The sequence below is a fragment of the Sorex fumeus genome, unplaced genomic scaffold (assembly GCF_029834395.1).
Source record: "Sorex fumeus unplaced genomic scaffold, SorFum_2.1 ptg000047l, whole genome shotgun sequence".
NCBI lineage: Eukaryota > Metazoa > Chordata > Mammalia > Eulipotyphla > Soricidae > Sorex > Sorex fumeus.
This window is the reverse complement of record NW_026606104.1, coordinates 17,754,876-17,776,563: the sequence shown is the minus strand read 5'-3', so window position 1 is coordinate 17,776,563 and position 21,688 is coordinate 17,754,876. Positions and strand designations below refer to the sequence as shown.

Sequence of the window (21,688 nt, the reverse complement as noted above, 5' to 3'; positions counted from 1 at the left end):
ACATTAAAAAAAGGAAAAAAAGAAAAAGGGAGAGGGGCTGGAGCGAAAGCACAGTGGGTAGGGCATTTGCCTTGCACACGACTGACCCAGGTTTGATTTCCAGTATCCCATATGTTTCCCTGAGCACCACGAGGAGTAATTCCTGAGTGCAGAGCCAGGAGTAACCCCTATGCATTGCCGGGTGTGACCCAAAAAGAAAAAAAAAGAAAGAGAAAGAAGAAAGAAAGAAAGAAAGAAAGAAAGAAAGAAAGAAAGAAAGAAAGAAAGAAAGAAAGGAAGGAAGGAAGGAAGGAAGGAAGGAAGGAAGAAAGAAAGAGACACAGAGAGAGAGAAAGAAAGAGAGAAAGAGAGAGGGAGAGTAAGAGCCACGTTTGTCAAGGGATTCAATGTTCCCATGTTTCAGACTTTCAGAAAACTGTCATCTAGAAAATATTTCTATTAATATAAGCTGGCAATTTTATCATTGATTTTTTTTTCTGGTCTGATACCTCTGGAGTGATAGCATAGTGGTAGGTCATTTAACTTGCATGCGGCCGATGCGGCCGACTTGAGTTCGATTCCTCCGCCCCTCTCGGAGAGCCCGGCAAGACACCGAGTGTTTCTTGCAATAATCCAAACACAGAAACAACAAGCCTCACCATGGAGACGTTACTAGGCCCACTCGAGCAAATCGATGAACAACAGGAGGACAGTGCTCCAGTGGTCTGATACCTCAGAGACCAGAATAAAACTTTAATAGAGATTAAAAGATTTCCTGGCATTTTAATCACATTTTTCCATTCTGTCATGCCCACACAATGACCTAAGGAACTCTGGATCTCTTTCTACAATCCTTCCCATCCCTCATCATCCTGTGATTCTATCCAAAGGATTAGCTAATCTCTTCCCTCATTTGCTACTATGCTCCCATCATACAGAATCACCAGAAGTTCCATGAATATTCTGTGCTTTGTCTCATTTCCTTATCTTTCTGCCAATATTTATATTTGAATGAATGGTCTTTCCTTTATCCTTTAAACCCAAATTTTTATTTTATATTTTATATCCAAAGATAAGCTCTTCACTGATTTGCCCTGAGGACACAAAGATGAACTGATAAGAGCATTGTCTTCACATGCCCACAGCCTCCACTGTCCACAGGTCATAGACACTGGCATGTAAACAATACATAGTGTACAATAACAGGTAAACAAATACACAGAGTACAATGATGCTATTTTAAAACTGAGAGCAAAGCATAACAGAAAAAAGTGGATCATTATGCCTCTGCAAAGAACTGAAAAGCAAGGTACTGAAGAATGAGTTCAGAAAAAAAGTGAGAGTGTAAGGGATCCCAGAGCAATAGTACAGTGGGTAGGGCGTTTGCCTTGCATGTGGCCAATTTGGGTTTAATCCCCGGCATCCCATATGGTCCCCTGATCACCACCAGCAGTAATACCTGAGTGCAGAGCTAGAAGTAACCCCTGAGCATCTCAGGGTGTGACCTGAAAAGCCAAAAAATCTCGCCCGCATGGCAGAGCCTGGCAAGCCGCCCGTGATGTATTCAATATGCCAAACACAGTAACAACAAAGTCTCCAATGGAGATGTTACTGGGCCCGCTCGAGCAAATCGATGAACAACAGGAGGGCCTTTACCTTTACCTTAATTTTTTTTTAAAGAGTGAAAGGCATACAGTGGAATGTTACTCAACCTTCAACTTAAGGAAGAAAATACTAACATCGATGCGATATGTCTAAACCTTAAAAACATCATGTTAATAGGCAAGAGAGATAATGCAGGAGGTATGGCCACTTGGGTTGCATGTGGTCAAGGTTGGTTTGATCCACAAAACCACAAATTGTCCCTGAATACTGCCAGAAGTAATCCCTCAACACAGGATCAGGAGAAAGCCATGAGCATTGCTAGGTGATCCCCAAAATCAGAACCCAAATAAAACATTTATGTTAAGTCAAATTGTTCTCTGCTTCCCCTTACATGAGGTCCCAAAAGTAGCCAAGTTAACAGAAATAAAAAGATAGTAGAGAAACCATGGCTGCTCGGGGTTGGGGCATGGGGGAGAGCTGTCCTGGGGATGAGTACAATGTATCAGTTTTGTAATAGTTCTGGAAACCAATGGAGGTGATGACTCACAACCATAGAATGAACTGAATACCACTCTACTACATATTTTAGAAACATCTAACATGTAAAGAATCAGAATGACACAACAAAGCTGAAAGACTTCTCCCTTCCCCCCGCCACTTCCTTACTTTTACACTGGGAATAAAAGTTAAGGTTTCACATGTAAAACATAATTCCCCTATTAAGTTTCATTCTCATCCCAAAAGAACATTCAGATGAGAACAGATGCAAAAACATGATCTTGTGAAACAGCACTAAGGTTCACAGAGAAATCAAATTGATTCTCGGACAGAAAAAAGAGAACAAAAAACGATTACGTTTGAAAGAGATGGAAGGGCTGAACATAAAATGTCTTTTATATCATCTAAAGATGGAAAAGAGCCTTGTAGTCAATGTGCTGGAGCCTAAAATTCAACTAATGATGTGGAAAAAAAATGATCATGATATCAGAAGTTATAAATATCTCTTCAAATGTTGGCATCCCTGGGGGTTCTGGCCCTACCCCTCTTTACTTCTCAATATATCATACACTCCACCTGTGTGCTCACATCCATTATACTGAACAGCAATCAATATCTGCATGTCAGTCAAATAGATATCTTGGCCTCCTGAGCTTCAAATTTCCTGAGTTTCAAATTTCTCATTTAACAATTCTGCCAACTGTCTCAAAGCCCACAGAAATTAGCATGCTTAAAACTGATTATCTCTCTCTACAATCCCCCATTAATTCCTCTAAGTCTGATTCTCACCTAAAATCTTTATCTCAATAAGTGGCATTATCCAAGAAGTTACACAAAGTCAGAAATCTATGAATTGAAAGAGACTTTGAATTCCCTATACTTATTGCAATAAATTATGGGCACACAATGTACTTGATGATTTTTGAAGCCATAAAATGGAAGGTGCAAAATAGGGTGGAGATTACAGCTGAGACAAGGAAGGAAAACAAAACTCATCCAGAAAAGAAATAAAAAATTGTCATGGCTGGAGCGACAGTACAGTAGGTAGGGTGTTTGCCTTGCACAGGGCTGACCCGGGTTCGATTCCTAGCACCCCATATTGTCCCCCGAGCACCGTCAGGAGTAATTCCTGAGTGCAGATCCAGGAACAACCCCTGTCATTCCCGGGTGTGACCCAAAAATTAAAAAAAAAAAGTCAGACTTGGAGAGGATACTCTAAAAGTAAATAGTATTGTATTACTAGTGACACACTTGATAAGATTTAGATGATTCATTATAAAGGAAGAAGTTAAAGATAACTCCCAGTTTTCTATCCTGATTTTTATATTAATGTTTTGGCGTTAACTAGCAAAGCTCAGCAAGATAGACACTAGGTTTGGATGGTTATTGTTGTACTGCATTTATCTGTGAACACATAATTTCCTTTTTAATAACAACTATTTTTTATCTCTCATTTCTGTTTATTCTAATGCAATAAATGCCCTTTAAAAATGTTGATTAGAGGCAGTGAGATAGGTCAAAAGACTGAAGTACATGCTTGCCACCTAACCTTTAGCATAATGTCTATAGGGTCTATTAGAGGCAGGAATCAGGCATTTGGTGAGGGAGTGGGCATGCTGGCCATGATCAGGGATTACATCACACTCTATACTTATCCCAGTTGCACTCAAACCATCAACAATATATAAGACAAACACCTTAACCCCTACACTAACCAACCAGTCCCCAAGCATATTATCTAGATGCTAAGAACCGTGTCATGTTCTCTTACACACCACTAATGAAAACAAGGAAGGGGGCGGGAGCAATAGCACAGCAGGCAGGACATTTGCTTGCATGCCGCCGACCCGGGTTCAATTCACAGCATCCCAGATAGTCCCCTGAGCGCCTCCAGGAGTAGTTCTTGAGTGCAGAGCCAATGTGTGTAACTAAAGGAGTAACCCCTGTACTTCACCAGGTGTGACCCAAAGAGAAAAAAATAATAAGGAGGATGAATGCCAAGTCTCCCTTAGTTCACCACTCTTATTATAACTATTTTGAGATATAGTTTTAAGGTATACAATTTCACACCATTTCAAAACGTACATTCCACCTACAACCACACTTAAATGCCATTATCTTTCTCAGTTTTGACTGTAAAATTCTTTTTAAACTGTGTATACCTCAACTTAAAATAAGTCTTTTTTTTTACATAATTCACTTGGCATATTTGAGGTTCACCCATGCTATCATAATTAGAAAATTTTCCTTTTTGTATAAGGTAGAAAAATAAGTCATTGATCCAGCAATCCCACGTCTGAGTCTATGCTCTATGGTTGAAATCAGAAACTCAAAAGACATTGGCAGTCCCAAACTCACTGCAGCATTGCTCGGAACAGCCAAGACATGGACACAGCCTGCCTAACTGTCCACCAATAGACAACAGGCTAGGAAAGCACTGATTTAACAATGGCCTCAATTTTCTGTTTACCTAGATTATATTATACCGTAGATAAAAAAGAAATGCATATCTGGGTTATTTTTGCCCCCTTCCTAAATTATATTTCTGCTTTAGTTTCTTCTTGTATATTAAGGAAGAAGATAATCTAGAGGATTTCCTAAAATACTCTACAACCTAACCTCATACTCCATATCAAATAACTCTACACTGTAACTGTATTAAAAATATGTTAAGAGCATTATATGTGAAGAAAATAATCAGTATGTGTAAATATGTACTATGTACTATGGATATATACGTTCTTTAAAAGAAAAACTGGCTTAAGAGAATCAAGAAATACAACTAGAAGAATAAATCCCATGTGCAAAATATTATTCAAATCAAAATGGAGAAAACTCTCAGAAGATGGAGCAAAATACTTGACCTGATGTTTAATAGCTTCAGAGCATTCAGCAGGACTCCCCTTTTGACATCATAGTCTATTTTCTGATCAGTTCCAAAGCTTGGGGCACGATTGATCTGTAATTTACAAAGAAAATAATAAGAACACCTAAATAGTGTGGAAGACCAATGAATACTTCACAAATTTTTGTTAATCTAATATGCAATTCTATAGCCCATAGAGCTTTACAAAACAGATGGCCCAGATGATCACTGCCACACCTCCATTCCCCATCAACCTAAGACAAGAACTTGCAAGAAAAATGATTCAGACCGCCACCCCCCTTCCCTGTGCAGTCTTTGCTTTAAGGGTCTTTGTCGGCTAACATGTCCTTTCTCCTCTCTGCTCTCCAGCCTTTTGCCAAAAGTCATCCTAGATTCCAAGTTTAAAGAAGAGAAAGGTACACAACAACAAGGTATGGAAAATGAGTAAGAAAAACATAACAGAATCAGGGAGCTGGAAAGAGATTACAATGGATAAAGTGTATACCTTGTTTATGGCCAACTAGGCTTTAATCCCTGGAACCTCAAATGGTCCTTTGAACCTATCAGGAATGATTCCAGAGTGAAGAATCAAGAATCAGCCCCGAGCACTACTAGGTGCGGCCCCCAACCAAAAAAAAAAAAAAAAAAGAATATTCATGTGAATAAAAACCACAATTATATATGTGCATCTATTGGGCATATAAAAAACATCCAGATCTTCAGATCTGGATGAATCGATTTATCACTAACCTTAAAAAAATAAAAAAACATTTTTTTCTTTCTACCTGGCTCAAACAAGGATTCCTCAATTTTCGTCTCCAAAGTACTGACTGTGCTGGTCAAGAAACACTATTTAAAAAGCTGCAGGACAAAGTTCATAAGCTTTTCTAGATGCACAAAGTCTCACGTGAATAAATGAGACATTTGGGGCTGTCCTATTTCTACCATCACTTACAGGATTCATTAAAAAACTGAAATGATTAGAAGCTTCTGTGTAAAACACTACCATTTCAGGAGCTGGAAGTTTGGTATTTAATCAATTTTTATGAAAATATAATTAGAATAGCTGGTGTTTATGAAAGTATTTAACTTAGTTGATTAGAATACTATTAAATTTCAAACCACAGCTTCAGCTTCATGATCAACTAACCACATACAGATTATATCAAAAATTCTGTATGGTAATAGTATTAGAAGAACATGTATTATTCAAATCCACCACAAGAGACAAAACCATTGGAAGAAATCCATATTGTACTTAAGTCACTCCAGAACACAAATGCCTCTAATTAGATATATGGTCAAGGATGACTGCAGAAAAATAGTGAATAAAAGCTCTACAAACAACAGAAGAGTCACCTACAATCAATGCCACTACTAAGTATATTAATAACAACTCAGTCAGCTGTATTTCAGATACTTTCTATGTATACATATTTAATTTTGTATACACATCAATATTCTTTACCTTCTGGACACATGGCTAAGCTAAGAATACTGCTTTCTTTTTTACTGCATTTTATTCTATTTACATTAAGTCACCACTATTTACAGTTTTATTTTTCTATACACATATTTTCTTCTGTATGCACTTTAAATGCTTTTTATTGTATTTTATTCTACTTATATTGTCATTGCTATTTACAAAGTTATTTATAGTTGAGTTTCAGGCATCAACCTCAACACCGCTTCCATCACCAGTGTCAACTTCCTTCCACTAATGTCCCCAGTTTTCCTCCAAAAGCCTCCTTGACAGGCACATTTTTAAGTCTGGTTGTTGGAAATTTAGCTTGTTGGTTTTGTAGTTCCAATAAATAGATACACCGTAGTTCTACAGTCAATGTGTCAGAGGACCTTGCCTCCTGCCCCTGTTACTTTCTTTCTCTTTGCTTTTTCTTACTTCCCCACACTTGATTTCTTTCCTTTGTTTGTCCTTCTCAGTATTCTGCTTTCACATCCACATTTTGTTCTTTCACGGTCACAATCACGATCATCCTGTTGTTCATCGATTGCCTCAAGCAGGCACCAGTAACGTCTCCTTCATCCTAGCCCTGAGATTTTAAAAAGTGCCATATTCAAGGCTCTTTCAGGGTTAGGAGAATGAGACCCATCATTGTTACTGGTATTTGGCATATTGGCAAACTCCCCGTGGTGTACCCATTTTTTCTTTATATTATAAAAATCTTTCATTTTATGAATACATGTTACTCCTGTATGCAGATATGCCATGTATTTTGATTCATTTGCTGATTTCTGATTTAGAGAGTGAGAAACATATTCCGAGCTTTGTGATATGGCCTCAGAAGAAGGGAATAGCTTGTCAATTGCATGAATATTCATTTATTCAAAGTAAAATTGGCCAAAGAAGGTGTTTAGAAATATGCTACTTCACAGTTCTAGAATTTCCTCTACAACTGCAAAAAAAAGACCAAAGTAACATTTTATATTAAAAAAATAAATTCTAACCATGCTATACTGATTCAAATCTCTGAAATTTGTAATACAACTAGATAGTACTGCCATTACAGGTAATCAGATTATAAAATAAACATGTAGGAATAGATGATTAAGTGGCTCTCAGAAACCTGATCTATCTTGATAGGATTTTTTAGGTGTTCTATTTCAAAATCACTGGAATTCTGCCAGGCATATACCTCCTTCAGTACAGTGTTGAGGTACTGAAACAAAATAAGTTTAAGCTCTCTCTCTCTCTCTCTAACATATTCTACCTTCTACCATTATATAAAAGAACCTGGGGCTAGGGATAAGGCTCAAGTATCAGGACACATGTGTAAAGCTCTGGGTTCAATCTTTGGTGCCTCGAATCCCCAGTACACCACTAGGCATGACTTCAACTCCCTGAGTTCACCTTTTGGGCTCACAATATCATAAATTGGCCTATGAAGAAATTTATCCACACAGATTAATTGATATGTGTATGTAGAAAAGCAGAAAATGTTTTTTCTTTTTTTTTTTCAATTTAGGTAAACATCCAAATTTTTTTTTAATTTGGAACCACTGTAGCACTGTCCTCCCATTGTTCATCGATTTGCTCTAGCGGGCATCAGTAACATCTCCATTGCGAGACTTGTTACTGTTTTTGGCATATCAAATACGCCACGGGGAGCTTGCCAGGCTTTGCCATGCGGGCGGGATACTCTCGGTAGCTTACTGGGCTCTACGAGAGGAACAGAGGAATCGAACTCAGGTCGACCATGTACAAGGAAAACACCCTACCCACTGTGCTATTGCTCCAGCTCAATTTGGAAGAAAACATTTTATTATATAATCATGAATATCTGACAGAAGAAACTCTAAAAATTAGACAGGGCTACTATCCCATAATATTGAAGATTTCTTTGGTTCCTATCGCCTATACCAACTCTAAAATAGACAAAAGTCAGTATTTGTTAGCTTCAAAGTGTAGCTGCTTGTAAATGCATGCAAAAAAAAAAAATGAAAACCGTTAGACAAGAAATAAGTATGGTTTCATAGCTGGTAAAATCACAGCATTATTGCAAAACAGAAACAGTCATTTCATATACATGTCAAAGTCTCCATCACAGATTCTGTGCTCCTATTCCCTCTGGCCAGTGTTGTTCCTTCTGGTCAGTTCCCTCCCTGCCATCACCACCTTAAATGTCGCAGCACATCACAGGCATTATCTCACCTTCTATAGTCTTAAATATTATTTGTTCAGCTTCAATCCCTATACAAAATTTTTTAAACTCTCAAATACACACATGTACAGGGAGAGACTGATCACTCTAGTATATGGGCCAGTTCTCCATCACGACTTTATTTTATCATTCTCAGAAGCAACTTCTACTTTATTCCACTTGATGGCGCCAAAAGGTTTTTAACGAATATATCAGACTAAGATTGCAGATGGGGAAAAAAGACATTTAGAGACAATAAAAAAGAAAAATTTTTCTTGTTATAAAGAATAATATATATTAAAATTTATAATACTTTAGATGTTTCTAAGATTTCTGCTCAATTTGGAAATGAAGAAAGACTAGCAAAAAGTTTGTTTTGGCAAGTAACATACTTAGCTATTGGTTACTGTGGCTGTTAGTGGATCTTATTATATTGATCTCGAAATGACAGAGACAATAAACTATTAAAAAAATTAATATAAATAAGGGCATTTTGAGATTTTTAAAAATTAACTTCAACTGTCCAGTCAACTCTGACTTACCAAGCTAATGAAAATCACTAGCTGAGAAAGTGCTTTAAAAAAAGCACTTTAAGATCTATAAACTTTATAACTGCTGGAGGCCACATCCTGCAGTGCTCAGAGCTTACTCCTCACTCTATGCTCAGGAGCCGCTTCCATCAGTGCTCAGGACTCTATGTATGGGGATCAAATCCAGGTTGGCCACATGTAATACAAGTACCCACTCACTCTACTATTTCTCCAGTCCCTAAAATACCTTCGTACAAAGTCATTCTTCCCTCGATCCTTCCCACTCCACCTCATGTCTTCACTCTTCCCCTACTGCATCAATAACCAAAGAAAGATAACTGGAAATGGTGGGGGAGGAAAATACTATTACTAAAAAAAGACTGCAAACAAATCAGTAAACCTAAAGAAGAAAACATCTGGTAATAAGGTGAAAGGACTGTACTAGTTCTAGGACCATTTTCAATGACTATATGCAGAGTTTTCCTCCTACCAAGCAATTTTCAAACATCAGCAAAGTGTTCAAGAATTTAGTTAAATTCTGATTTTCGCCTACCTGGAGAGAGCATTGGAAACAAGAGGTTGAGAGCTCTGTCTCCCAAGATAGCCTTGGCAAGCCCCAGACGGCTCCCGACACTTCTGGTCAAGAGGCCTCCTCCTAAGACTTAAGGTTCCAAAACAGAACCCTGATTAACTGTGATTCTGACAGAGCATCTATAAATGAGATGCTCACAGGACACTGTCCTCAGGTTTTGATTCATTTGTTGGGGTAGTTCTTCGAACTCAGAGAACCCATTTACTCACTGTAGCAGCAAATTATTAAAGATAATATAACTGAGAAATCTCATTGGCAAGATAAGAAGAAAAGGCAAGTTGCTACTCTAAGCTCTTCAGGCATGTCATTCCACCCAAATTGCCATGTTCACTGACCTAGAAGCTCTCCGAGGCCTTTCCATTGGGGCTGGTACAGCAACTTAAGTAGATAGTTTCAGATTAACCCTTTGGCCACTGGCCACTGAATTCAACCTCCTGTTCCTCTCCCACTCTCCAAAAGTCAGCGGAATTGAACTAAAATTCCAACCATCTAATCACTTGCCTTTTCTCTGGCAACTAGCCCTCATCCTTAGGAGTAGCCCCAAAAGTCATATCATCAACATAAAAGTCCCTTTTAACATAATAAGAATCATTCTCAACACCTAGGAAATTCCCAAGTTTCTGGGAGACTGACCAGATACTATGGATTATGGCCAATAATGTGTGATAAATACATTAATTTAATCATCTGAGTGACCAAAAAATATGCTTCTCACAATTCATAATATCACAGGCTCACAATATATAGTCAAATGATTTTATAATCAAGAATTATAGAAAAGAAATAAGTGACATTCTTCACATCTTATTTCTAGGACACGCGTAGAAGCAAGTTTTTTTGATCATCTGCCTAGGAGATCTGTAACTGGTTGGAAATACAATACATATTAATATTTGTTTATAATAGGTGGGATACACAAAGACACACACAAAAACTTTGATCCTCATATCTGAAAAGTGTTATTAAAAACATATTCTAAATGTCCTGCTCTCACCTATCACTCAACTTGTTTTAGCAAAATTGATTTGCAATTACAGTATATAACTTTCAATTTTAAATTATTGAAGAGATAATTAAAAGGAAAGATAGAAAGATATTTATATCTTTTACAGAAGTAGAGTTCTTAAAATACAACTCATCTAGTAAACTTTTCTTTTTCATGTAGGAGTACTGCTATTTATTCAGCCACTGTCATTTAGTAAACTTTAAGGGTTTGAGTAAGTGCAATTTTTCTGATGTAACTTCCTAAGAGAGTATTCCTCTAGGTAGAGAATCATAGCATTTAAAAGATTTCTTTGGATAAAATATTAATATAAACAGTACTGGACAAAAGGACAAAAACCCTAAACAAATCAATTTTTATTCCTCCTTTTATTTTCTAAATTCTCAGTGAGACCTTCTATCTCCTTTCATAATTGGGCTGAGCACACCAGGGACTGTCAGGCCACTTGAGGCATAGAGTCGACAGGCTGGATGAGAGGGGAGTCCAAATATATAATATGTCTTATCTTGAGAATCCACAGAGCCTTGGGTGTCAGGTATGGAACACCAACTAATGAACTGGTTGAAGTCTCTCCTCTCGGAAGGCTTGAAAGGTGCTACGTTGAAGGCAGAGGGATTGGTCCTAAAGCCCGTGCATATACAAAGCAAATAGGACACCCAAAAGTCAAAGCTAAATGACTGAGAAAGCAGTGGAGAAAGGAGACAGATAGCAAATCTGTCAAAGTAAGGTAAAGGTAAAGGTAAAGGCCCTCCCGTTGATCGTCGATTTGCTCGAGCGGGCCCAGTAACATCTCCATTGGAGACTTTGTTGTTACTGTGTCTGGCATATCGAATACGTCACGGGGAGCTTGCCAGGCTCTGCCGTGCGGGCGAGATACTCTCGGTAGCTTGCCGGGCTCTCCGAGAGGGGCGGAGGAATCGAACTTGGGTCGGCCATGTTGGCTGCGTGCAAGGCAGATGCCCTACCCGCTGTGCTATCGCTCCAGCCCTAGTCACACATATTCAAATGTCCAGGTCTTGAAATTCATAATACTAAGTGGGGAAAAGCATATCGAACACATATTGATTCATCCATAAAACTCTTCAATTCCCTGAATTTTTTTTCTCTCTGCCCACATACTCAATTTATACTTTTTTTAGTGAAAAAAGTATACAAAGTGTACATTTAAAAACATTTGTTTGAATACCCCAAAACAATGAACACTTCTCTTTCTTCATAAAGAAATGCCTTACCTCCAGAAGCCAGGGCTTTAGTTTTCTATCCAACAAAATGTCAAATCCCAGGACTTCAAAGCAGACACTTTCACTTCCTGGAGGCTGACCAGGTCGGCACATTCGATATGCGTGTAGAACATGAGGTTCTGCTACAATCAGAGTCTTTACCACCAATTCCTATAAGAATTATGATTTCTTAAAGGTGAAAAATGCCTTATTTGTGTGTGCATCTCATTTACATATGTAGAAAAAAGGCCTGGACTTAGAAACTAGCATCTTGGCCAAGTTCACATAGTTTATGGCATCTAGTCCCTGCTGCCGCTCTAATTTTATTTCAACGGATGCTTCCCCATCCCGAAACATTCAAGCCCTGCATGTCTTCTACAGGAGCTTCAAGAACTAGCGTCCCTCTTCTAGAAATACTCTTTCCAAGTCATACCCATGTCTGGCTCCTTAATATTCAGGTCTGATTCTCAAGTCAGTTATACCCAATACGTCTCACTACATCATTCAAACAGCTATTTTTTTTCTTTCTTTGCTAAAGCAGGGTCTACATTTTTACTTACAAATCCACTCCTACTGTCTCTAATACTGTCAGAATTCAGAAGATGTTAAAAAGTTATCGGGGAGTAGGGAGAATGCTAAGTCACACCTAGCAATGCTCAGAGCCTAGTCCTCGCTCTGTAAATCAGGGATCACTCCTGGCTGTGCTAAGGGATCATGTGGTAATGGACCAGGGTCTTCCAGTTGGCAAGTGCATTAATCTCTATCTCTTAAACCTCTCAAAAGCGTTTTTGAACACTGAGTAAATTTAAGTTGATAACAGGGCTTCTACTGGTTAAGAGTAAATTCATAATTAGCCTTCTCAGAAACCATACAGAAAGGGAGAAGAAAAAGAAAATCCCAATGACGGTAGACTATTACACAAACAAAATGCATGGTCTGCATTAGAGGACAGCTCTTGGGGCTTAGACGGCAATCTAGCCTTCAAAGTTTATTAGCATAGGAATGACGTTGTGATCCAGGGACAAGAATTCAATGAAAGAATTTGATATTGATGATTTCTATGAGGTAAAGGTAAAGGTCCTCCCGTTGATCGTCGATTTGCTCGAGCGGGCCCAGTAACGTCTCCATTGGAGACTTTGTTGTTACTGTGTCTGGCATATCGAATACTCTCGGTAGCTTGCCGGGCTCTCCGAGAGGGGCAGAGGAATCGAACTCGGGTCGGCCATGTTGGCCGCTTGTAAGGCGAACGCCCTACCCGCTGCACAAAATGCCACGACTAATGCTTGTTTTCTAAGTTGGTTTGAAGTTTGAGATTGAGTCTGTGATCACAGAAGAGCTGGTTTACTTGCTTTCACTTGGAATACATTTTCTTTTCAATTTCCTCTCTACCGGTGTAGGCAGGATGTCAAGCAGTTAAGAATTTGGCTCTAAAGAGGACTAATTTGTGGCTTTACCACTCCCTACATGTACACATCGAGATGTCAGGTGAAGTAGTTCTTAGAAAAATTATTTTCAAAGTAATAATATTCACAAGATAAAAGACTAAAAAGCCACTACATAAGTCTTTCGAGATATTGCTGAAACAGCTACAAATAGGGAGGTTAAAATATATATAAAGTAAGATAGGTAAGTAGGTGAAATGGTAGTATTATTGGACCCTAAAACAATTCAATTTTAGGAATGTAAAAGCACAATTGCAGGTATATTTAAAAATGAAGAGTGGCATTACCCAACACAAACCAAACTCCATTTATACTTCTGAGATTTCCAAGTGTCATTTTAAACTTTGATTTAAAGACCTTTTCAACTTAAGTACATTTAAAATATTCTGAGTAGAATAATATTTAATCTTTTTTGTCAGATTTTCTATTTACCCATCTTGATCAGTACAAAGCACAAATGTCTGTGCTTTATAAAGGGTAGTGATGTTAGTTTTAGTTTTAAAGTTATATATTGAAAAAACTATGCCCCCAAGAGGATATTTTTAAAAATCTTAAGTCAAATTCACAAATATTATAAAGCATGGCCTTGAGGAAAAAAATGTACTGTCTTTTTTCTATATTATCCCACTGATTCAACTAGAACAGATTTCTTTACAAAATAAAGTGTTAAGGCAAAATTTTAAGTCATTATATACGTCACATAATTTAATAAAGTAACTATATCAAAACTATTTGGAAAGTTAAACATATATTGTTAATTAGATAAATTAATATTATAATTACTTTGTATGAAAGAAAGTAGGGAAGAAAAATGAAAAATTTACCCTTTCAAAGGAAAAATTTACCCTTTCAAAGGAAAGATCGTGAATGCATCAGGGTATAACAGGCTCAAAATGGCTACATTCAGATGTTTCTTAAAATTATATACTAGGCTCTAACAGAAAAATTCATTTTCATAATACTTTATTGATGTTAGTCTTACTTGAACATATTTTCTTAGTGAAATTATTTTGGGAAAGTACTGTTTAAAAGTCAATGTATGAGCCAGAGAAATAGTACAGTGGGCTAGATCTTTGCCTTCCATGCAGCCACCCCCAGTTTTAGCCCCAGCAACCCCAGCATCACACCACTGCCAGGTGGGATTACTGAGCACAGAGACAGGAGTAAGCCCTGAGCACTGCTGGGTGTGGCTGAATACTCCCATCCCACTCCCCAAAACTTCTGAACATATTCTATTACAGGCAGTAGGAGTGGATTTGTAATACAGTCAAGTATTGCCCCCAAACTAAAACAAAACAAATAAAACCAATGTGTGTATAGTTAATACTGCCCATTTTGCTCTCAGGTGTATTTACTCCTCAACAAGATATTCCATAGGTTTCACTTTTTTTTCAAAGAAATCCATAAGGATTCACATGAAAGTAAAAGTTGGCAAAGGAAAAAGATTATCAGACTTTCTTGGTCATATTGTGCTATTATCAAATGACTCATTAAATTGAATGATTGTTAAAAAAATATAGCAAATTTCACTACTTTGATGTTCCTGACTCAAGAATCAGTAAATGATCCTTACTAGACAGTTATTTTGGAATTTATACAAAAATGACTTTCATAAAATAAATTATTAAGCACAACATTAGTGTACTCAGATTTCTTATCTGGATGTATTTTGTCCTTAAAATGTATATAATAAAAAGTTAACAAGTCAATAAGCATAAATTCTGACAACTTGGTGAAGTCCCTATATTTTTAAGATATTTAAATGTGTTGTCAATGTTTACAAATCCATGTATTTATGACTTCTAATGAAAAATTAAAAGAATAAACCACACTGGGCCCAAAATTTTTTGTAGAGCAATCAGGCAATTGCTGAGAAATCTCAACCCTCTTAAGACCTTAAAAAAGCTCTTTAAATTTCCAGAGTTCCCAGACACCCTTCTCTGCAGACCACATTACTTCTTTTCATTGTCTGACACTAAAGACCTTTGGATTTACATTCTGCGACAGAGAATATAAGGTTAAAAAAGAATCAACTAACAAAGCGTTCAACAATAGGATAAATATGGTACTTATTTTTCTCTCTTTTCTCAAGAGAATCAAGTTCAACTATGTACTTTCATGTCCATTTTCCATAATAGATTTAAATTACACCACTGTCCCCCAAAAGGAAGACAGTGCACACTATAGAGTGCTAAGTATGTTAGGTATTTACAATAGACACAACCCTTCCATTTGAATACTATTTCAGTATTTGAGCTATAATTATTAAGGATCTATTTCAGCAAAGTTCTCTTATCATATATGTCCTTTACTTTCACCCTTACATTTGGAATTTCATCCACTTCTGTGGATTTAATTATCAATTACATCCCAAATACAAACTTGTAACTGCTTACTTCACCTTTCTGTCCAAAACAGCATTTTCAGGTCATCATATATAAAGTAAAACTCATCATCAGAGAGCTTCATAAAATGTTAAAAGTTCAGTTCACATATCCAAGCCTAGAGAAAGGCCTCCTATCTTTGCCTACTGAAAGTTCCACATAAGTGATCTTCCTCTGTACCCAGCACATATCTCTTGATAGACTTGCTACATTTTAATATATTAACAACTTATATGAAGTTGAAGACTTTTTTTCTTATCAAATTCTAAGCTTTTAAAGGACTGGAGCTAGGTCTTATAAATCTTCAAGTTATCAGGTTTATGTTGTAGGTTCAATAAATGTTTACAAAATAAATGAGTTAATAAATGAATAATTCTTTTCCCCTCTGCAAAATTAAGCTCTATGTATCAAAATAAGTTCCTTTCTACTCCTTTCATCTAGTTAAGATAATTTCACCACCATTTCTCCCTATGATTCTGCCGCATAATGTCTGGAGACATTCTAAATACTTTTCCTTACCCCAATCTGGATATTCAATTAACCTCAGTGTTACTGCAATTATGTTTTGTTTTGTTTTGTTTTGTTTTTACAGAGGTTCATATCAAGCCACTCTTTTTATTTAAATAATAACTTCTTCCTAAGCACCTATTCTTGGTTTTCATTCTAACCATCCTTTTTTGTTTTCAAACTTATCTTTTAAATTTCTAGTCTTTTGCCTATTACTCCCCTCCCTTAAAAACAGAATTATCTTTATTAAAAAATTCCAGCTCTATTGCTCCACCTAAATTTTTATCTCCATACCTCTTTTCAACTTTACAAACCCATGAATTACCTACAAAAACTGAATATGCTAACCTGGGCCACTTTCTCATAACTCTATGCTTTTTCTTATGATTTTGCTGAAACTGAGAATTTCCCCCTCTTCCTAATAGTAAAGATAATACTTATCTACCAAGATCCATCACAAGTTCTACTTCCTGTAAGAAACTAATCTTAATCTGTACAATCAATAATGTAGTCTGTTTATAATATTTAATGCTTGACAATCATTGTACTGAATCCCAGAAAAGACAGCACTAATTGTGCAATAGGATCATCTTACAGATATATCACTCCAAAACTTAGCCACATCATGTTCGTTTGCTTCTAGGAATTCTGTAAACCATTTGATGGAACGTTTGCTTCCTTTGTTTTCAGTTTCATCTCTTTCAAAATGCTCATTGTGCTTGTTCACAGAGTAGTTTGTCAAATGCATGTATAACTGGGTCTGTAACAAGAAAGAAAATTTTTATCACATAGGGGACTCTGAGATAAGATTTCACAGAAAATAAAACCAAAGAAAACATTGAAGTTTAAAATATACAAATAACTTTTTTAATAACTTTATATAACTTTTAAATAAAATGAAGTAATCTGACACCCAGATGTGACTTTAGATAGCACTGCTGCATCAAGATGAATATATTCTTTATGCAATGATTATTTTGATTTGTTAATAGCAGCTATTTTAATATAATATTTTACTTTCCCTGAGTTAAAGAGATCTACTTTATTAAAAATTTTGAAGGTAAAGGCCCTCCCGTTGATCGTCGATTTGCTCGAGCGGGCCCAGTAATGTCTCCACTGGAGACTTTGTTGTTACTGTGTCTGGCATATCGAATACTCTTGGTAGCTTGCCGGGCTCTCGGAGAGGGCGGAGGAATCGAACTCGGGTCAGCCATGTTGGCCGCTTGTACATGCAAACTTATCTCTTGAATTCTTGTTGTTTGCTAACCCATGTGCCCACCACTAACCGATTTATTTAATGAGAACAGACAATATTTAATGAGTGTCTATTATAAGCTTGAATTTATGCAGTGCACAATGGATGTAAAGGGAATAAGAGAGACACAATCCTTACCCTTACAAATTTAGAAAAAGCTTTAAATTAAGTGATAGTAAAAGAGTACAAACAGAACTTGTGTATTTCACTCTATTTTTTCATATCCTAATCTTGAAATTTCACTTAAATCACTTAACTTCCCGTTAGTCGTCGATTTGCTCGAGCGGGCACCAGTAACGTCTCCATTTGTCCCTGTCGCGTGCTACTGTAGCCCAATGGCATCTGTTCGCTCTGGGAACATGAAGAGCCTCAAACCAATCGTTCATGATCTTGACGAAGAAGTCTGACCATCTGGTAGGTGGGCAGCCACGCGGTCTTTTGACATCCCATGGAATCCAGTTGGTAACAGCTCTAGTCCAGCGGTCGTCTTTAAGTCTCATTACGTGACCAGCCCATCTGATTTTGGACACCTTGGCAAACGAGACAGCGTCCCTGATTCTTGATCGTCGACGAATGTCGGAACTCCGGATTCTTTCTCTCATTTGAGTGAAACGTGATATTCCAAGCATAGCTCTTTCAATTCCTTTTTGGGAAACCCGAATCGCATTCTCATCCTGTTTGCGTAGGGCCCAGGTCTCTGAGGCATAAGTTAATGCAGGAAGAACAGTGGAATCAAAGAGATGTGCCCGGAGCCGGAGTTCTTCGTCCTCTTAGCTATTTCTTCAACGTTCTTGAAGGCGTTCCAAGCCGCTCTCTTCCTCCTGCGCAGCTCGGGTGCCAGGTCATTTGTCATGTTGACTTCTCGACCTAGGTACACATAGCTGTTGCATTCGGAGATGGTTGTTCCGTTGAGAGCGAATGGGGCATCAGGAACCAGGCTGTTTCTCACAAACATTGTCTTCGTAAGATTCAGCTGTAGTCTGACCTTTCCACACTCACAGTCAAAGTCGGCCAGCATTTGTGCCGCTTGGCTGATGTTTGGTGTTATTAAAACAATGTCATCAGCAAAGCGGAGGTGGTGTAGTTGCCGACCATCTATCTTCACTCTCATTCCTTCCCATTCTAATCGTCGCATGATGTTAAATAGAGCGGCATCTTGAACTCCCGAGAAACCTCAATGAGCTTGGTTATCGTGTGGTGCTGAATATTCAATGGTGCTGAATCCTTTGTGGAACCTGGCTTGCTCGCATGGTTGTCCTTCATCTAGTGTTCTGCCAATCCTATTTAGGATGACTCGAGTGAACAACTTGTAGATGACAGACAATAGGCAGATCGGGCGATAGTTGCCAATGTCATGGATGTCTCCCTTCTTGAACAGTAGCACGGTCCTGCTGGTTTTCCATTGGGACGGAAACTTGCATTCAGACAGGTAGCGTGTGAAGAGCCGAGCCAGTATATTCAATCGACGGTTTTGCCTGATGGATCTTGAAATTTAATCATGAAATTTTAGAGGTCTATGAGGAACACAGACACTTATACAGGAAAACATTGTTTTTCACACACTAAAAACCAAAGCCAGGAGATTATGTGATTCAAGAGCACTAGGCAGAGAACCACCTAAAGATAGCACTTCCTGATGCCCAGATTTTCATTGTGATTACCTAATCCAGTGTACTTAGGCAAATTACATACATAAACCCAACAGAAAAAAATCATTTTATCACAGAGTCCAAATCTTTCAAATCTTTATTACTCTTTCCTAGCCCTTTCCTTACTCTTAACTCTCAAAAGATAATTATCTGCCTTACTAAGATATACATAATCCATCCTTACCCACTTGAAATACTTTAATTATAACCTAAGAATTGATGAATCACAAATTATGCCTGCAGCTCAGATCTCTAAACTTCACATTTACATAACATGAGTGTCCCTAGTACTTAGTGGTTGCACAGTCCTGTCAAATAAAATAAATCACTGTCACTGTCACTGTCCTCCCGTTGTTCATCGATTTGCTCCAGCGGGCCCAGTAAATCATCTTTCTAAAAACCTTTAATAGCTCTTTGATATTACCTATCACAGTGACCTGGCTCACTGCTCACAATACCCTTAATTGCCTATGCAAAAACCCTGATTTTTTTTCTTTAATGAATCACCATGTGATACATAGCTACAAAGTTGTTCATGATTGGGTTTCAGTCATACAATGTTCCAACACCCATCCTTCCACCTATGTATATTACCCACCACCAATGTCCCCAATTTGCCTTTCGCCATAGCCCACCCCCAGCTTTCCTCTAAGGTAGGCCTCACTCTCTCCTCTCCTCTCTCTCTCTCTCTCTCTCTCTCTCTCTCTCTCTCTCTCTCCTTTCCTCCCTGCCTCCCCCACTCCCCTCCTTCCCCCCTGCACTTCTTTGGGCATTATGGTTTTCGATAAAGGTGCTTGAGAGGTAATCATGTTTGTTCCTTTACCTACTTTCAATATGAAGTTCTTATGCAGAGTGATCATTTCCAACAATCAGAATGGTCTGTTCTCTATCCCAGTTGCCTTTCCCCCACCAGCACTTAAAGCAAGCTTCCATCTGTGGACCAATTCTCCTGGCCCTTGTTTCTACTGTCCTTGGATATTAGTCTCATACTATGTTTTCGGTTTTTTTCTTTTTTTTTTCATATTATTGCACAGTAAGTGTAATCATTATATGTCTGTCCCTCTCCTTCTGACTCAGCATGATAAACTTCCATATCCATCCATTTATAAGTGAATTTCATAACATCATTTTTCCTGGTGTCTAAGTAGTATTCCATTGTATAGATGTACCATGGGTTTTGTTTTTTGTTTTTAATCTCATCAGGCACTCAGGCACTCAGGTTGTTTCCAGATTCTGGCTATTGTGAATAGTGCTGCAATGAACATAGAAGTGCAGATGATTTTTCTGTGGGATGTTTTTGGGGCCGCAGGGCATAGTCCCAGAAGTGGTATTGCTGGGCCATATGGAAACTCAACTTCTAGTTTTTTGAGGAATGCCCATATTGTTTTCCAAAAAGGCTAGACCAGCATTCCCACCAACAATTAAGGAGCATCCCTTTCTCCCTGAATCCACGTCAGCTGAGTGTTCTTGTTCTTTTGGATATGTGCCAATCTCTGTGGTATGAACTGATATCTCATAGTTTTGATTTGCATCTCCCTAGGGACTACTGATGTAGAACATTTTCTCATGTGCCTTTTGGCTGTTCGAATTTCTTCTCTGAGGAAGTTTCTGTTCATTTCTTCTTCCTATTTTTTGATGGGGTTGGATTTTTCTTATAAAATCCTACCAGTGCCTTATATATCTTTGATATTAACCCATTATCAGATAAGTTTTGGATAAATAAATATGCCATTCCAGGGCTCTCTTTGCATCTTGGTCACCCCTTCTTTTGAGGTGCAGAAGCTTCTTAGTTTAATGGAGTTTCATTTGTTTTCCTTTGCTGCCACTTGCCTGATTAACTGGTGCTTCACTTTTGAAGATACCTTTAGCTCCAATGTCATGGAGGGTTCTACCTACATTTTCCTCCATGTACTCATGTACCTTATGGACTCAGATGTGATATTGAGGTCTTTGATCCATTTTGATCTAACTTTTGTGCCTTGCATTAGAGAGAGGTCTGAGTTCATATTTTTGCATGTAGCTGTCCAGTTTTCTCAGAACCACTTGTTGAAAAGGGTTTCCTTGTTTACTTCATATTTCTTTCTCCTTTATCAAAGGTTAAGTGATCATATATTTGAGGGTCGGTGTCAGGACAGTCAACTCTATTCCATTGATCTGCAGGTCTGTATTTATTCCAATACCATGCTGTTTTAATTACTTTATAGTACAGTTTGAAATGGGGAAGGTGATGCCACCCATCTTCTTTTTCCCAAGGACTGCTTTAGCTATTTGTGGGGCTTATTGTTTCATATGAATTTAAGGAATGTTTGATCTGTTCATTGTAATATGTCGTGGGTATCCTTATATGAACTCCACTGAATCTGTATAATGTTTTTGGGTGATAAATATGCCTTTATTATCACCTTTTGACAATGTTAATCCTCCCTATCCATTAACAGGGATATGTCTCCGTTTCTTCATGCCTTCTTTCTCTAAAACCCTGCTTTTTATCTTCAATAT

At 37.8% G+C, this 21,688-nt stretch overlaps 1 protein-coding gene across 1 annotated transcript in view; it reads right to left on the bottom strand.

The window, feature by feature from the left end:
* Positions 1-21,688, bottom strand: part of TTLL7 (tubulin tyrosine ligase like 7) — a 174,862-nt gene that overhangs the window by 89,325 nt on the left and 63,849 nt on the right. The window contains exons 8-10 of the mRNA XM_056123661.1: positions 16,881-17,045; positions 11,965-12,123; positions 4,947-5,041 (exon numbers count right to left, since the gene is read on the bottom strand). Coding sequence (XP_055979636.1) covers positions 4,947-5,041; positions 11,965-12,123; positions 16,881-17,045 — 419 coding nt within the window. The remainder of the gene's footprint in view (positions 1-4,946; positions 5,042-11,964; positions 12,124-16,880; positions 17,046-21,688) is intronic.